Here is a 15,428-nt window from a genome sequence, read left to right on the forward strand (position 1 = left end):
CACGAATATTACACATATTCATGCATGTTATACATATGCAAACCCAAAAATTAGTACAAGCCAAAAAACATCAAAAGGTGTGAACATAAGATACTAACTACACACTAAAATAGGATATTACAGCTTTAATCTACACTAAAAAAATCATCAGCAAACTGGTCAAACGGAAACTGGTATTCATTTCCTTCAAAATCGAGTAGGTAGTCAGAAACCTCTAACTTTGGAGATTCAATGAAAATATTGCGTTCTGCCAAATTCATCTCAACGTTTACTTCCTTTTTCTTGTGAGGCTCACAGAGATCAGCGCGGCAGGATCTATACCAATGGTCTGTACAACCACATCGGTAGCAACCCTGGCCATTCTTGGGGGGATTATCAGACTTCTTTTGAGGATTTGAAATCGATCCCTTCCCCTTATCTTGCTTCGCTTCCGTATTTTTGTTATACAGATGGTTATGGGCATTTCTATGCCTATAGCCTCCACGTTTACGCTTCTGTCCACGATCATGTCCATGTCCAGAATACGATGCCTTATTTACTTCGGGCACCAGAGCTGAACCACAAGGACGGGACTCGTGATTTTTGATTAACAATTCGTTATTCTGCTCAGCCACGAGAAGACAACATATTAGATCAGAATACCGAGTAAAACATCATTCCCGATATAACTGCTGAAGTACAATATGCGAAGCATGAAAGGTACTCAACGTATTGTCTAGCTTGGATTCTTCTAACAACGACCACATATCAAATTGAGCAGCGATTTTGTACAATTCTGAACTGTAAGCCGATACGGATTTAAAATCCTGAAACCTCAGATGAATCCATTCGTTACGAATTTTTGGCTGGGTGACCACTTTAAAATGGTCATATTTCCCTTTTATGGTATTCCAAAACTTTTGAGGTTCTCTATAGTTTGTTACCTCATGTTTCATGGCTGGGAAGAGGTGACGGTGCAAGTAAGCTACAGCCTTAGCGCGTTCGTCTGACGCACAATCTCCTCCATTGATCGTATGACCAAGTTTATTCGCTTCTAGATGCATCTCAGCATCGAGCGACTATGAGATATAGTTTTCACCAGAGTCCTCAAGTGGCATAAAATCAAAACTAACTAAATTCGACTACATTTTAAAAGAAATGTAACAAGAATGTCAAACCTGTCGAAACAGAGCCTGAAAACAATCGAAACAGACGACCACTCCTTTAGCTTAACTAAATGTTGGAATCCCACGTACAGCCAAGCTATTTCGTGATGATAACGTTTATTGAATCCACTATGTGGTACTGGTGGTATCCTTGTCCTATGTTGGGATAACCAACCATAGAATTTGCTAAGTGCTCTTGTATACTTTTTTTTTCTTCGAAAAAAGAGGCCGAGCCTCAAACATTAGCATTCATAATAAACCGATTTGGAATCGGCAGAGTTACATGACTGATTTGGGTATTTTCATCAGACCTAACAAGCTCAACCAGACAACATGTTACAACCAAACAACATACATTTTCAGACATCCTTACAACATAGATACAGACCATAATCTGAAGAAGATTTCTAACCATTCCATGTTGATTCCTAAGTACAGGGACAAGTTTAAATGGTCTAATTTGGAATAAGATTAACTCATCCAAACCTCTCAACAAATCTACATATTGTAGGGATGGTAGAATCCATCGATCCAACCATTTCTCAGGGTTTTTTTTTCATAATCACAGTAGCACAAATGACTTCGGTATAATAAAATCCATAGATCCCACCAAAAGTCATGGTTTTCATCAAAGATACAGGTATACAAGTAATACAGGTAACCAAAATCGGTTTTCTGAAAGTTGAATCGGGCTGGATTGGTCAGAAACTTCGTCTGACTCGGTCTTGTGTATCCATTTATTGCAGGTGTCTTCGATGTCTTTGTTGCTGATGGAGGTGTTCTTGCTGTTGCTGATGTTGGAGTTCCATTGATGTTGGTAAAGATCATAAAAAAAAAACCCAACTGAAAATCCCTAAAATCAGAAACCAAATAGAAAGCAAAACTAATATCAAGATTAGACTTGATGAAAGAAAAGAGAAACTCCTAATAAGGATTGATCTAAAATCAAACAAATCCAAACCCTAACTAAATATGGGTACCTAAAATAGTGAAAAGAAGAGATTGCAAAGCAAATAGAAGTTTGGGACGATTTGAATCGAGATTTTGCTACTCAGATCTGCTCTTAACGAGCAAATCTGAGCAGATTTGGATCAGCCGGTGTTAGTTTCTCTGATGGTATTTTTTTTTCTACAGAGAGAGTGTTTTTGTATACAAACTACATATATATATATATAGCTATATTGATTAAGTACTCGTCTGTAGTTGTATTCTACAGTACTAGGAGGATACGAAGGGTCATAGTACTAAGAAATTAAATAATGCGAGAGAGAAAAGACATTCGTAATGAGGCGCTAAATAAGATAAGTTACATGTTTTACTAGGATTTACTTAGCTGTTAAGTTGATCAGCCTTAGCCAGTCGGTCTTCCCTGACTAGGAAATAATTGCAGTATCTGCTGGATTATTCCAAAAAATGGTGGGCCACCCTTTAGACGTGTTCACACAACAGAGAGAAACTTATCCACGTGTGTATGCACTATCATGATTTATAACAGTGGTTCTAGGCGTACTGCCTGAACAAACAATTTTAAAACAACCAAGACACGAACGATTGGGTCCCTGGATTGGAAACTTGAAGGGGGTCAGGTTTTGGATCCCACCTGTGAGAAAGTTGTTTTAATATTGTCTGGATCGGTGGTACGCCAAGAATTCCTGTATCTGGATTTATAAAGGGATAGCAAAATTAGCACGGAATTCGATCCAGCCAATTAGGATCACTTAAGATCTTTGTCCAATATGGAGTGGTATTTGCAGCGCTAAATAAGAAATAATGGTATCGGTTATGGTTTTTAAAAGCGTACGTTTCAGGCTTCGCTTTAAATTTCAGCATTTCGCTCTGAAGCGGTCATGTGAAGCGCATCTTTCATGAAGCATATATTTCACGCTTCAGAGCATACGCTTCGTTTCAAATTTCAGCATTTTGCTCTGAAACGGTCATGTGAAGCACATTTTTCATGAAGCTTTAAAAATTTCGCCTAATTTTTAAAGCTTTTAAAAGAAAAGTATGAATGTTTTAAGGGGGAATTGAATGCCCCACCTCCCACTCGTCTGGAGTAGGTTGAACTGGTGTACACACTTTGTTTTTAATAAAAATTACTTATATAAAATTTATATAGATATTATCTTCCTAATAAACTTATAATTACTAGTTATAACTAATTTATTTATAAAAAAACATCCGCTTCAAAGATCAACCATGAAGCGACACTTCACGCTTCGACATACGCGTCGCTTCCTAAAATCAAAAATGCTTCAAGCTCCGCTTCATGCTTTCAATACCTTGGTATACTATCGGTATCCCCTTCGTCGTGCCAACTACGGATATCATTTTGTAGGGGATACCGGGATAATATCAAAAAGGTTAAAGGGTTATTTTAGTCATCTGAAAGAACTTATTCAGAAACTATTTCTCCAATATCCACAAATGGGTGAAGAAGGCCTTAACACTAGTCTTCTGCACCTCAAATGGCTTCAATAGCCTCAAACTCTCTACTCTATTCTGCTTCTTCTTTGAAGCTTAACTGTTTCTCAAATCCTTCTTCTCTGTCTCTAAATTTTCAATTTGCTCTCTCTACACCCAAAACCTCTCTTAAATCGTCAATATCTAATTTCCCACTTCTTTCCAGTAAGAAGTTTAGGTTTCAACTGTACTCTGTTGTAGAAGAAATAACAGTACAAGAAACTAAAGATGATGAAATTCTAGAAGAAGAAGAAAATAAGAAGAAGCTTTACGTTGTTAACATACCCTGGACTGTATCTGTTGCCGATATGAAGAGTCTTTTTGGCGAATGTGGTACTGTCACTGATGTTGAGGTTCTCTCACTGTCGCTCTCTCTGTACATTTCATGGCTTACTTGGGTAATTTACTGAAATGTATTTGTTTTATTTTGTGGATTTTATTAGATTATAAAGCAAAGGGATGGAAGGAACAGGGGATTTGCTTTCATTACAATGTCTACTGGGGAAGAAGCTCGTGCTGTTATTGATAAATTTAATGAATATGTGAGTACTTTTTTGGATGATTGTTGTTGTTTTTCTTGTGTGATTTTGAATGTGCTTTGAGAATTAGGATTCTGTTTTATAAACCAGCAATTTGGGTTTGGGTTTCTCACTTTTAAACTTTAAGGTGTTTGAGAAAATGAGTTCATAGTTACATTTCTGCTTCTATTGAACTTCTTTAAGGTTTGTAGCCATGAGAGTTTGGTATAGGGTTTTAGAGGTTGTGAATGGGGATTAGGAAACACAAACTGAATTGTATGGGCTTAAGTGTATTCATATTGGGATTGAACTTCTTATTGAGTATCTGAATGACTGACTGTGTGATTTAGTAGTTACTCCCTCCGTTTTATTTTGTTGTCCATCTAGATAGGTCTACTTCAATTGTCAAGGAGGTAAACTTGCGTTTAATAATCTTTTTGCCAAATGATAAAATAAACTAGGATAAAATCTTAATATGTGAGAAAAACCCTGAGCCTGTATAAGCAGAGGAGAGAGTATTTGTAAAAAGGAACTGCAGTGAAGTTTCTAGGTGAGAGAGGAATCAGATGGTACGTATGCCAATAAGCCAATGCATTTACATTGAATGTTATAAGTTGTTTCCCTAAAAGGCTAAAAAGGTTAGCCTTGGTTAGAGCATGTTTGTATCTTCGAAGATATACATGATATGCATTATTTGGGTGGGAAAATAGATCCCATTCTTGATAGGGTGCCTGAAATTGATCACCTTTGTTTGCAAGTTGTGTAGCACACAGCAAGGTTACAATACAAGCAACTCATAAGACCATTCAAACTTATGAGTTGTTTGTTTTGATTTCCTGTAATTTTAGCTACTACCGAAATGTGTTTTGGATAGTGAGAAATTGGAGGAAATTGTTATGAATTATTGACATAAATGTCGTTCTTCTCCGTGGTTTTTATCTCCTTGAAAATGTGCTATTAGTTGAATGGATTTCTAATTGACCTGGGTATTTTGTGGTGCAGGAAATTTCCGGAAGAGTTATTAGAGTGGAATTCTCTAAAAGATTAAAGAAGCCTTCTCCTCCTCCTCCTCCTGGCTTGGGTGTAAAAGAGACACGTCATTTGCTTTACGTGTCCAATCTTGCATGGAAAGCTAGGGCAAGTCATCTTAGAGAACTCTTCTCTACCTGTTCAAGTCCGGTTTCAGCTAGGGTTGTCTTTGACAGTCCTTCAGGAAGATCAGCTGGGTATGGATTTGTCTCATTTGCGACAAGGGAGGAGGCAGAATCGGCTCTCTCTGCCTTGGAGGGAAAGGTATCTAAATCCAGCATGTCCCTTTTCTGTATTTACTCTTTTCTATTCTAATATTGGTATTTACTGGTATTTGCTTGAAGTTGGAGTGTTTATAACAACATAGATCTATGAGCAGTATTCAATTGCTATAACTTACTATAGTGCTTTATATGCTGTAAATGAAAAGATGGCAAAATTGTTGCGACATAGCGTACAGATATAAAGTGAAACAACACAAATAGAACATATACCAGTGCCAGTGGAAAGGGTAGTATTATACAATACACTAGTCAATTTGGGGTTCCTATAGCACAGCTATATATAATCTTACAGCTCCAAACATAAATCATAAGTGCTTTAATGGAGTTCGTTATTGTCACCTTTTGGATATTTGTTGGTTGAATTATGTATTTATGTTGTATAGGATTGCCACATTAGCTTCTAATTTCTTATCATGCATTGTAACAAAAGTTTAAAAAATCTTCATGTTGCAGGAATTGATGGGTCGACCTATTCGTCTAAAATTTAGTGAAAAAAGTACTGGTCAAGTTGTAAGTGAGCCAACGGAAGACAAGGCGGAACCAGAAGAAGCGGAGGACACTATTGACAAACCTGACGAGTTGTAGATGAAACTTGTAACGATGATTATCAACTAGGTCAATACAATTTTTTTACACTAACCTTAATCTACATCATTTCACTAAATCCGCAGATACTGATGATATCGCCGACTTTCCCTAGCATTGCAAATGCAGGTAGTATTATTGGTACAATTAGTCAACTGTAGAGGTGCATTTGTCAGATGAACCAAGCCATCTCTGAACCAATGTTCCACTTTAGGTTTCACAATGTAACAAGAAATGTGCCACCATCAGAACCCGCAAATACCTGATTCTTCATCTTAGAGATTTCGGTACTGAATCCAAATTTACATGATGTTATTCTCACGCGAAAGAGTTTTTAACCAGTATGGTCCCCAAAACTAGTACTTGTTCTACCCTCTTTGGCTAAGTGACTAGCAATCCGATTAGCTTCTCTCGGCAGATGAGTCTAACTTATCCATAGGTCCACTAACCAGTGTAACGTTGGCAATAGTTCTCTAAACACAAAAAGTTGGTTGAAAATGAGAATGCTAATCTCTCTTGTCGTGAGAATGGGTCGAAAAAAGGGCGCTCTTTATTACACATGAAAGCTGAAATAAACTTTTAAAAGCCATATGACAAATTCGCTTTGGTATCTTTTCTTTTTCCAACCCCAAAGCAATTCGACACGCTTTTCTTTACAGCCCCTGTTTTATATCATCAACCCAAGCTCGCTTTTGAGATCTTCACTTCCTTTTATCCTAAGCTAAAACCCAATCTGAACATCCCCATCTCCAAATATGGCACTAAGCCATAATGTTATTGGCATGATCAACTTCATAGCCACACTTCTATCAATTCCCATCATTGGGGCCGGAATTTGGCTGACAACACTACCTGATAATTCTTGTGTGAAGATTCTTCAGTGGCCTGTTGTAATTATTGGGATTTTGATCTTAGTTGTAGGAATTGCAGGGTTCGTAGGAGGATTCTGGAGAATTCCATGGTTACTTCTTTTCTACTTAGTGGTCATGCTAGTTCTCATAATATTACTAGGTTGTATGGTTGTATTCATTTATATGGTTACTCTTAAAGGGGCTGGTCACCTTGCTCCTAGTAGATCTTACTTGGAATATCGTCTCGATGATTACTCCGGATGGTTACGTAGAAGAGTCCAAGTTTCTTACAAATGGGATCAAATTCGAGCTTGTCTCAGCACCACAAGCATGTGCCCGGAACTGAATCAAAGTTACCGTTTCGCTCAAGATTTCTTCAATGCACGCATCACTCCGTTACAGGTACGTACCATGTCCTGGTATTTCAGAATTTGAAGATCTATATGATATTTAGTCATTGGTTAAGATTTCCATTTATTCACGCCACATTTCCTTACATCATGGTTAGACTGGCATTGAGGCTTAACGTATGTGAGCAAGGTCTTTTTTTTTTTTTTTTTTTTTTCTGAGAGCATGAATTTTGTTCACCAGTCTATTATGTAGTTGACAATAGAGATTATCCTAGTTTCTGCTAACCCAGATTTCTGTTTGATATTTTAGTCTGGCTGTTGCAAGCCTCCAACGCAATGTGGATTCACGTTCGTAAACCCGACGTATTGGATTAGTCCAATAAACACAGCGGCAGACATGGATTGCTTACTGTGGAATAACGAGCAAACGCAACTTTGTTATGGGTGTGACTCATGCAAAGCCGGATTACTTGCCAATATTAGGAGTGAATGGAGAAGAGTAGATATCATTTTGTTGATCACTTTGATTGCTCTAATCTGTGTTTACTTAGTAGGTTGTTGTGCATTTAGAAATGCCAAAACAGAAGATCTGTTTCGCAAGTACAAACAAGGTTATACTTAGGAAACAAAAGACTGTTCGATCTGATTTGTGATGAGAAGAAAAAAATTGTTTGCCTTGGGGCTTTGGGTGAGTAAAAGGTTCTAGTACTTTTGTTAAACCAGTTGTTAATTTTGATCCGTTTTTGTGCGTGGGGTTTGATTGATTAGAAACCATAATCAGAATTTTGTCAAAAGGGCATACGTAATTAGCGGAATCACCGAAAGTAAGTTGCTTTAATATCCACTAATGGGAATCCAAAGGTATTATCCTAAAGCAGACAACTAGGCGTGAACATCAACAATTGTAAAATGTAGATGAATCAAAAGATAGCTTAGAGGGGAACCTATTCTACCAGAAAACTCAAAAATGCCGCTGCTCCAAGTTACTATAAGAAAACTTATTGCTAAATAAATTGCTGATATCCGTACTTTTGGAATTACATGGCTCACAAAAAAAATCAGTAAAAGCAGGAGGGAAAATTATACAGTTTTTATATTATTACTATTACTGTAACAGAACTCACACACCTCTGTATTATTGCAAACTACTTGCATTATGAATGCCGATTCATCATCTTTTCTTTTCTCATTTTTACAAGAAAGAATAACAATAAGTTTTGAGCCGATTTGGAAACACCTTTTTCATTCTATGCTTTTCCTTTTCTCTTGTCATCTATTGCCTGCATTGAGGAGCAAAACATGTTAGTATGTATTCCAGAAGAAAAAGTCATTTCGTAAAACCAATGCTGAAAGAAAGAAATACCTTGCTTTGGAAGCTTCTCATTGTCAATACAAGAGAATCGCGCATTCTACAAAAGAAAATATTGAATGGCATTGTGTAAGAATGGATCTATGGAAGAATAATGTGTAAATACGCATTTCCAACCTAGCTTTAAAGGACTCGTGATTTCTAGGAAACTACTGCAGTCAGTACTTAAAAATGAGTCATTTCACGTATTTACAGTCACCAGCAAATCAAATATGAAGAAAGATAAAACACACACATACACATACTAATGATGGAAAGATGAATTTCATACCGAACATCATTGTGTGTGCTAAACGGATGAGAACTCCTGTCAGAACATGTTAACACAAACTGTGTTGTGAGGCCACAAGGTATTTGAATCTGGACGACAAAAAGGTTACGAAGTTGATTCATTTATAGAATTCTGTTTTTCAACTTGGATTAGAAATAAAATAGATTACATAATGAAATGAATAGTCACGTAATCTTTATAAAGAGGTGAGTTATATTTGATGTGTTACTCGTGTCATTGGTTAGCTACCAAGATGCAGGATGAGGAGTATAAAGGACCATAAAGACACATGCATTTTAGTGATTATAGAGCACAAGATGATGAAAAGAGAAGTACATACAGATAAGTCCGCTGAATAGTGCTCCTCGAATACAACATCATCTACGTTCTTAATTTGGTAGCTGTAGCGTTTCAAAATTAAAATTCTTGGTTCCCAAACCCCAGATGTATCCTTCTGTTGAACATGTGGCATCATAAAACTGTAGTTTAGCATATTTGATGAAAAGCAAGGACAATAGAAAAAAGAAAGAAATTTGTCAATTTTAAAAGTTAAAACGAATTTGTATTGTCTGACTTGAAATGGCTACAGAGCTGAGTCATAGAGTTCTGCATGAAGCTCGAACAAATAGCAACAAGATATGAGCACATAAGCACGAAAGCAAGAGAAGAAAAGGAAAAGAGACTAACCAGACCTACCCATAGTAGGACATCGAACGTGGCTTGACCTTCGGATAAGTGAGTCTCAATCTCCATTTGCATGTCTGGATCTGCAGTAGAGATAATTTAGGTCAAAACCTAAATACGACCAATACATTCCATTTAGAAGAAACAATAAGACATTAAAAAAGGATTCACAGCACATATGGACGCTATGGTTCCATCTCGTTTTTTTATTTTCACAGATGTCCATATGTGAATAAACAAGTAGTTTTTTCCCCAAGACAGCACAGTAAACTGCAAACTTTACAACATTCTTAGTTCACCTAACGAACTGAAGTGTCTTCCTTCATACTCCAGTGAGCACTAGATGAAAACATTTCTCCTTGATTTGCACCGCAAATTGCTTTTTTATCCAAGTAGCCAAATCAAAAGGATCACCAAGCGAAAAACTTAAGGGGCGATAATTTCAAATAAAAGGATACTAACCACACGTTATTTTCTTCTGATTGTTTGCGAAAAGTCTCACCAATTCTCCCTGGAAAGACAAGTGATTAGGAGTGTTATACGAGTAGTAGAATGTGATCCAAAGGATTGTGGAATAATTACCTGGCAGCCTTTATCATCCATTGGAATGCAATCAACGGCAATAAGCTTATCAACATCATCAGCAGTGACTACATAATCTGGATTTGTAGCTCCTGAATCACAAAACAGAGAACTCTATGTATGTAACACAGGCTAAAAATATTTTTGGAAACGCTTAATCTAATAACATCTTTGAAAACTCAATGTTGTGTTTACCTTCGATGTACTGCCCAGTGCCATTATGAAGATGCCGAACCCACTAAATCCAGCGTTGTTTAGATGATACAAATAATCAGTCATTGCACCTTGACAAATTGTCATCCTATTACATAGAAAAAGTTGTGAAAGATGACTACAGAAAAAAAATACCTGAAACATACATAGAGCAGTTCCACGTACAGGAAATCCACATGCTTGCAGTGTGTTCCCTGGCTTTGCATCACCGAGAATTTGGAATCCTTCTATGCCAGGTAAGGTGCCTTCTCCTAGCAGAAATGAGTCTTTATTAATTTTTCTTGGGATCGAACCTCAACCTCATAGCTGTGGTGCAGAATGTCAACCAATTGAGCTAGGGTTCAGGTTCCACAGATAACTTAGAAGACATAGTCATTACCTTCTGAAAAATAATGATCCTCCGTCATGTTAGGAGGATAATATGAATCAGTTGAGTTTCCAAAAGGCGTCCGTGTTCCTTGACCTTCAAATTCCCTGGAAAGATCACATTTGTAAATATATACAAGACAAAGTTTAAAGCGAAGCTAGTAACTCAATCCAGGGTTTGTATAAAACAGAAAAGAAGTCAAGTGACATAGATGAAAGGTAGTATAAACGGTTTCCATTGAAGAGTGATTGGGAAAGATACTAACTTATCAGTTTCAGATGGATAATACTGCATTGGAATAGAGGTGCGACCCATTTGTGGTTCCTGGATGTGGTTATAGGGAGAAGAGACATTTGGAATCTACATACCGAAAAGATAAATGCAATTCAATAACCGTGAAACCGTTTAAAAGTTAGTACAAAACCCAAGCCAAACAACAATACCGTTGAAGTTTCAATTTCAAGGAGTTGAGCCTTGGAGCCACCTCGAGGCTGCTTCTCTTTATTATAGGGCCTATCTCCGGTTTGACCTTCAAGCATAGAATTTATCTCTACTATACTTGCCTGTAACAGATAATCATCTCCTTAGAGAGCTTTTAAACGACTACCATCTAACGTGAACTCAATTAACGGTAAAATAGATTATACTCCAAACTACGCTTACATGAGAAGTCCTAATCTTCCACTGCAACTGATCGTACAAATTCTGCAAAATGATTAACAGAAGAGATCATAAAGCTTGAGTTGAACATTTCATATCCCATCTGTATAAGGCAACTACTAGCAAGAAGCTTAATACTTGTGATCGCAATAAAAATAAAACAAGATATCAGTCAAAAGGATTTGAGAAATAACATGGAAGTGAAACCATTTGGAGAGCCTATATTAAGAGGAAGAAAAGAGCCGTGATCTATATGAAACAGTGGATTGATATCAAAAGTCTATGCCATGTATATAATACCTTTATGTTGCTGGAAATAGAGGAAGCATTTATGACATGTGAGCGAATCTCATACTCATCCAATAATCTAAGCATAGCTGATGTGAAGATCAATCTATCGTCTTCTACAGCCTGTTTAAGAAGCATATAATAATTAAGAAACAGCTAAGGTGTAACTGTAACAGCAAAAAGGTTCAGAGGAAGCAAAGCCATGAATTACCTTTAGTTCATGGATCAATTTTATATTTTCATCAAGGTCACCTTTTCTATGAGCCAGTTCCTTTGAGGCGGATTTTATGGCGTCATTCTGCTTCTCATCCAATGCCTATTGCTCAAAAGACAAACTAAAGATCACTTAAAATGTCCTCAATACATAGCAACTCAGATCCAAAACTAGAACAACCTAAAAATACAACAAATGCAACACTTCTCACTCACCATTCTTAAATCAGATATTTTCTTCTCCAACGTATATTTCTCATTAAGCACATGAAGCTCCTGTAAATGAATCAATGGCAAACGTTTTTCTTCTATTTCAGTGAGACATGGCTACCGCCACTACTAGAGCTATCATTCATTATGTTCGTGAACTAACTGCCTCTCAAATAATGACATACCTTAAGTCCCGCATCAGCAATTTGCTTCCTAAGTAAGAGAATCTCCTCTTGCTGTTGTCTACTTTTTGAAAAAAGCTCCTTCATAGAATTAATTACATAACACCAATAAGTATGACTACAAAAAGAAACTTAGATGAATGTGTAAAATAAACCAACCATATTACCATGGCACGTTGATCCACAACATCATTTACATTGTCATCGCTAGGCATATTCCTTGGCCGAGTTTCCCTTTCAGTTATCTGCCTGATGAACAAATCAAAAACATGGGTTTTTAAGAAATAGTGCAGTATAAAATTTTGCATTCAAATGATTACTAGTAGAGGTGGTAAGTATTATTTTGTACCTATTTGGAGAATCGGAGCTTGGAGTTGGAAATCCGTCATCACTGTTTCCACTCTTAGAACTCATAGTTGATGATATCGTATTATTTGTAATTGTGGGCAATCTTAAAAACATCTTATTAGTAGTATTCCGAGAAGAGTTTTCCTCTTCTTCTTCCTCCATACCTATCATATTACACTGCCAAGAATCGTCAAAAAAGGAGGAAAAAAAAAAAGATTTGATTTTTCAAATGAAGAATGAAAATTCAAGCATGCCTATTTATACTAATGATTGAATTGAATGAAAATTGAATCTTTATCTAGTGAAAACACAGAATTAGTAGTGCGAAAGTATTACCTGATTTGGATCTCTGTGTAAAAGCGGGTTTGATCTTAATGGTTTGTATAGTTCATCAAGAGTCAGAGAGAGAGAGAATGGGTCCAGTTTTAGAAAATGAAAATGAAAGTTGGGTGAACCTCACCAACTAAAGACAGAGTGAGTCAAACCTGAAACTAGTTTTAATTCTGGCTTTTGGTTGGCCATGAAAAATATAATTGAATGATATTTTGCAGATACGTGTACAATACCCACTCGCAGGTTGGACCCTGGCTTTTTTTCGTGTGTGGTGCGGAGCAGCCCGACTCTTGACAAAGATCGAAAATGCTAGCCAAGTAGCCATCAACGGGATTCCTACACCACACTGACAGGCTCTGATCGCAGCAGTTATAACAATCAACCGGATTCCTATACCAGACTAGTTTTCACCCGTGCGATGCGCGAGTCTGTTTTTCGCTTATGAAATATAAGATCCATGTTGGGAATTTCTTCTTTTAGATCTTTCTCCAAGGCCATTGCAGATGTTGCATCTCACAATTTAAACTAATCACATGAAAAAAACACAAAGATACTTTCACATCATATTGAGATTGTGGGGAGAATGTACCGGGAGAAAATATATGTTGCCACATTATATTGAAATTGTGGGGAGAATGTACCGGGAGAAAATATATGTTTCCTAAGCCAGAATTCAAAATTCTTAAAAGGTTAACCAATTTTTCATAAAGATTTCATGCAAAATTGGAATTAGGTAGTACATATAACAAATATAAAAACATCAGATTATGTTGGATCTCTATGTTAAATTTCTTGCTTATGAAAGTTTGGATCTCCATGTTAATTTTATTTCACTAATATAACCCAGAACATATATTATTAGAAAACTAATAAAAAAATAATAAGCGATGATCCTATAAACTAATAAAACATCTCATAACTTACTAAAAGCAAATGCAAAAAAAAAATTAATTTCCTTCTTTTTTATATAATTTCCTTTAAACTTCAAATCCAAAAGTTCGTAGTGTCTAGTATCTTCAAATCCTAAAGTTCATCTTTTTATATAATTTCCTTCTTTTTTTAAATTGTTATTCTTTAAACTTTTGGAGCTTATTCCAATGTTCTTTTTTATATATATTCTCGTCTCTTTTGGTCCACACATTAGATTTATGCCTTACTTCGTCACATAAGTGTTTTCGAGATCGTGATACATCAGAATTTCAAGAAAATCTTGATTATGTAATGCAATTTTGTTGGTACTTTTTTGAAGTAAATTAGATATCGAGCATTTTATTTTCTTCTGTTGTTTTGATTTCTTTTTCTCTATAAACACCTAAATATATTTATACTGAAATCAAACATAAATAAATTAGAATCTAGATAGATAACATAGATTAATACAAAATGTGTATAAAGTATAAAAATAATTGTACCAATTTACCTGTAAGTGCATTGAAATAACTCTTAGTTCGATAAAATTAAACTTATGCAACGAATATACTCATCATCTTTGGTAAGGACACAATATTGTGTTTGATCGGTAAAATGCCTATATTTCCCGTCAAAAATCAAGACCTTAAGTCTATCATTAGAGTATGCCTATATTTCCCGTCAAAAAGCAAGACCTTAAGTTTATGATTAGAGTCATGACTATTTTATTTAGCTAACTTGATTTTCGTATAGACTGTATTGACTATAACATGATATATCTGTTCTCGCTGTCTATTGTGTAGTATCTGCTAATTATTTTCAAAAGAATAATAGAAATAACGTGAGCATAATTACGTTTTTCTTTAAGAAAATCATGTTGATCGGACAATACTTTCTTTTGTTCTATCGTTAGTCCATTTGTCGTGCCCATTAAAAATGGAGATATTGAGGTCTCTCGATGTTATTATAAGTGTTCTAAATAAAGTCAAATAAGTATAAATAAAAAGTTTCTTACGTAGGTTCACTCATACACGTTTATAATCAAGAAATTTAAGCCCCGAAGATTTCAATGAATGTATGAATTCATACATGCACAACAACAAAGAGCGTGAATTAATTTCTAACAACAGATAAATTAGGATTCAAATCAAGTAATTGAGTAAGCGTGCATATTTGGGAACCATCAGATGAAAACCCAAATGATAGGAAGAGCCCGTGAATCATAGATGTGCTACTAGGATGCAAGCGTTCCCTTGGTAAATTATCAAATGGAAACCTCATGGTAAAATTATTTACATTTGATAATTATCAAATTATTGACTATGAAAATAGTCCACCCAAAAAGAAAATGATTAACCTTGATGAAAAAATTAATTTGAGTTATCATGGAAATTTAAATGGGTTGTGAAATCTTTAAATCCCGCAGTTTTGCAATAAGTAGAAAACAAAGCATTTCTCGAATGAGAAACACTAACTAAAAAAATAAAACCGCTCGAATTTCAATTCCTTCAACATCACATTCATCGGACTACACCCAAAAGTGAAGTAAACCTACATTCACAAACACCGATAAAACA

General features: G+C 35.9%; 4 protein-coding genes across 11 annotated transcripts; 2 read left to right on the forward strand and 2 right to left on the reverse strand.

Annotated features, from left to right (window-relative positions):
* Nucleotides 1-125: 125 nt before the first annotated feature.
* On the reverse strand, nt 126-1,043 carry LOC113305767. The gene is made up of 2 exons (XM_026554769.1): nt 924-1,043; nt 126-602 (listed from the first exon to the last, which is right to left on the reverse strand). Exons 1-2 carry the CDS (start codon nt 1,041-1,043, stop codon nt 126-128), a joined length of 597 nt encoding a protein of 198 aa, XP_026410554.1.
* Nucleotides 1,044-3,560: 2,517 nt separating this feature from the next.
* On the forward strand, nt 3,561-6,100 carry LOC113302746 (28 kDa ribonucleoprotein, chloroplastic-like). Its single transcript, XM_026551683.1, has 4 exons — nt 3,561-3,958; nt 4,049-4,147; nt 5,126-5,416; nt 5,890-6,100. The coding sequence occupies exons 1-4, from the start codon at nt 3,611-3,613 to the stop codon at nt 6,019-6,021; spliced, it is 870 nt and encodes a 289-aa protein (XP_026407468.1). The 5' UTR covers nt 3,561-3,610; the 3' UTR covers nt 6,022-6,100.
* A 547-nt stretch (nt 6,101-6,647) lies between these two features.
* LOC113302007 (protein TORNADO 2-like) lies at nt 6,648-8,411 on the forward strand. Its single transcript, XM_026550837.1, has 2 exons — nt 6,648-7,274; nt 7,533-8,411. Exons 1-2 carry the CDS (start codon nt 6,777-6,779, stop codon nt 7,842-7,844), a joined length of 810 nt encoding a protein of 269 aa, XP_026406622.1. The 5' UTR covers nt 6,648-6,776; the 3' UTR covers nt 7,845-8,411.
* On the reverse strand, nt 8,212-13,065 carry LOC113302005. 8 transcript variants are annotated; one of them, XM_026550833.1, is made up of 20 exons: nt 12,946-13,065; nt 12,611-12,773; nt 12,429-12,510; nt 12,265-12,342; nt 12,086-12,145; nt 11,868-11,972; nt 11,669-11,779; nt 11,372-11,413; nt 11,152-11,271; nt 10,974-11,068; nt 10,721-10,815; nt 10,477-10,592; nt 10,324-10,366; nt 10,129-10,220; nt 10,009-10,057; nt 9,550-9,629; nt 9,203-9,316; nt 8,863-8,951; nt 8,586-8,631; nt 8,212-8,502 (listed from the first exon to the last, which is right to left on the reverse strand). In XM_026550833.1, the coding sequence occupies exons 2-20, from the start codon at nt 12,769-12,771 to the stop codon at nt 8,470-8,472; spliced, it is 1,611 nt and encodes a 536-aa protein (XP_026406618.1). In that variant the 5' UTR covers nt 12,772-12,773; nt 12,946-13,065; the 3' UTR covers nt 8,212-8,469. The 8 variants fall into 8 exon arrangements, 6 of the variants coding, with proteins under 6 accessions (XP_026406618.1, XP_026406617.1, XP_026406619.1 ...); XM_026550832.1 differs by having other exon boundaries at nt 10,477-10,586; nt 12,611-12,786; nt 12,946-13,050; XM_026550834.1 differs by having other exon boundaries at nt 9,559-9,629; nt 12,611-12,786; nt 12,946-13,050.
* Between the last annotated feature and the right edge of the window lie 2,363 nt (nt 13,066-15,428).

Source organism: Papaver somniferum, chromosome 8 (assembly GCF_003573695.1).
Source record: "Papaver somniferum cultivar HN1 chromosome 8, ASM357369v1, whole genome shotgun sequence".
Lineage (NCBI taxonomy): Eukaryota > Viridiplantae > Streptophyta > Magnoliopsida > Ranunculales > Papaveraceae > Papaver > Papaver somniferum.

Excerpts from the sequence above, each read along its gene's own strand:
- LOC113305767 (XM_026554769.1), bottom strand. The coding sequence starts at position 1,043 with ATGCATCTAGAAGCGAATAAACTTGGTCATACGATCAATGGAGGAGAT. Across the intron at positions 603-923 it reads TCCCAGCCATGAAACATGAG|AATAACGAATTGTTAATCAA; the intron begins GTAACAAACTAT and ends GTGGCTGAGCAG.
- LOC113302746 (XM_026551683.1), top strand. The coding sequence starts at position 3,611 with ATGGCTTCAATAGCCTCAAACTCTCTACTCTATTCTGCTTCTTCTTTG. Across the intron at positions 3,959-4,048 it reads GTACTGTCACTGATGTTGAG|ATTATAAAGCAAAGGGATGG; the intron begins GTTCTCTCACTG and ends GGATTTTATTAG. Across the intron at positions 4,148-5,125 it reads TTGATAAATTTAATGAATAT|GAAATTTCCGGAAGAGTTAT; the intron begins GTGAGTACTTTT and ends TTTGTGGTGCAG.
- LOC113302007 (XM_026550837.1), top strand. The coding sequence starts at position 6,777 with ATGGCACTAAGCCATAATGTTATTGGCATGATCAACTTCATAGCCACA. Across the intron at positions 7,275-7,532 it reads CACGCATCACTCCGTTACAG|TCTGGCTGTTGCAAGCCTCC; the intron begins GTACGTACCATG and ends TTGATATTTTAG.
- LOC113302005 (XM_026550831.1), bottom strand. The coding sequence starts at position 12,780 with ATGATAGGTATGGAGGAAGAAGAAGAGGAAAACTCTTCTCGGAATACT. Across the intron at positions 11,069-11,151 it reads TTGAAATTGAAACTTCAACG|ATTCCAAATGTCTCTTCTCC; the intron begins GTATTGTTGTTT and ends TTCGGTATGTAG. Across the intron at positions 10,816-10,973 it reads TATCCATCTGAAACTGATAA|GGAATTTGAAGGTCAAGGAA; the intron begins GTTAGTATCTTT and ends TGATCTTTCCAG.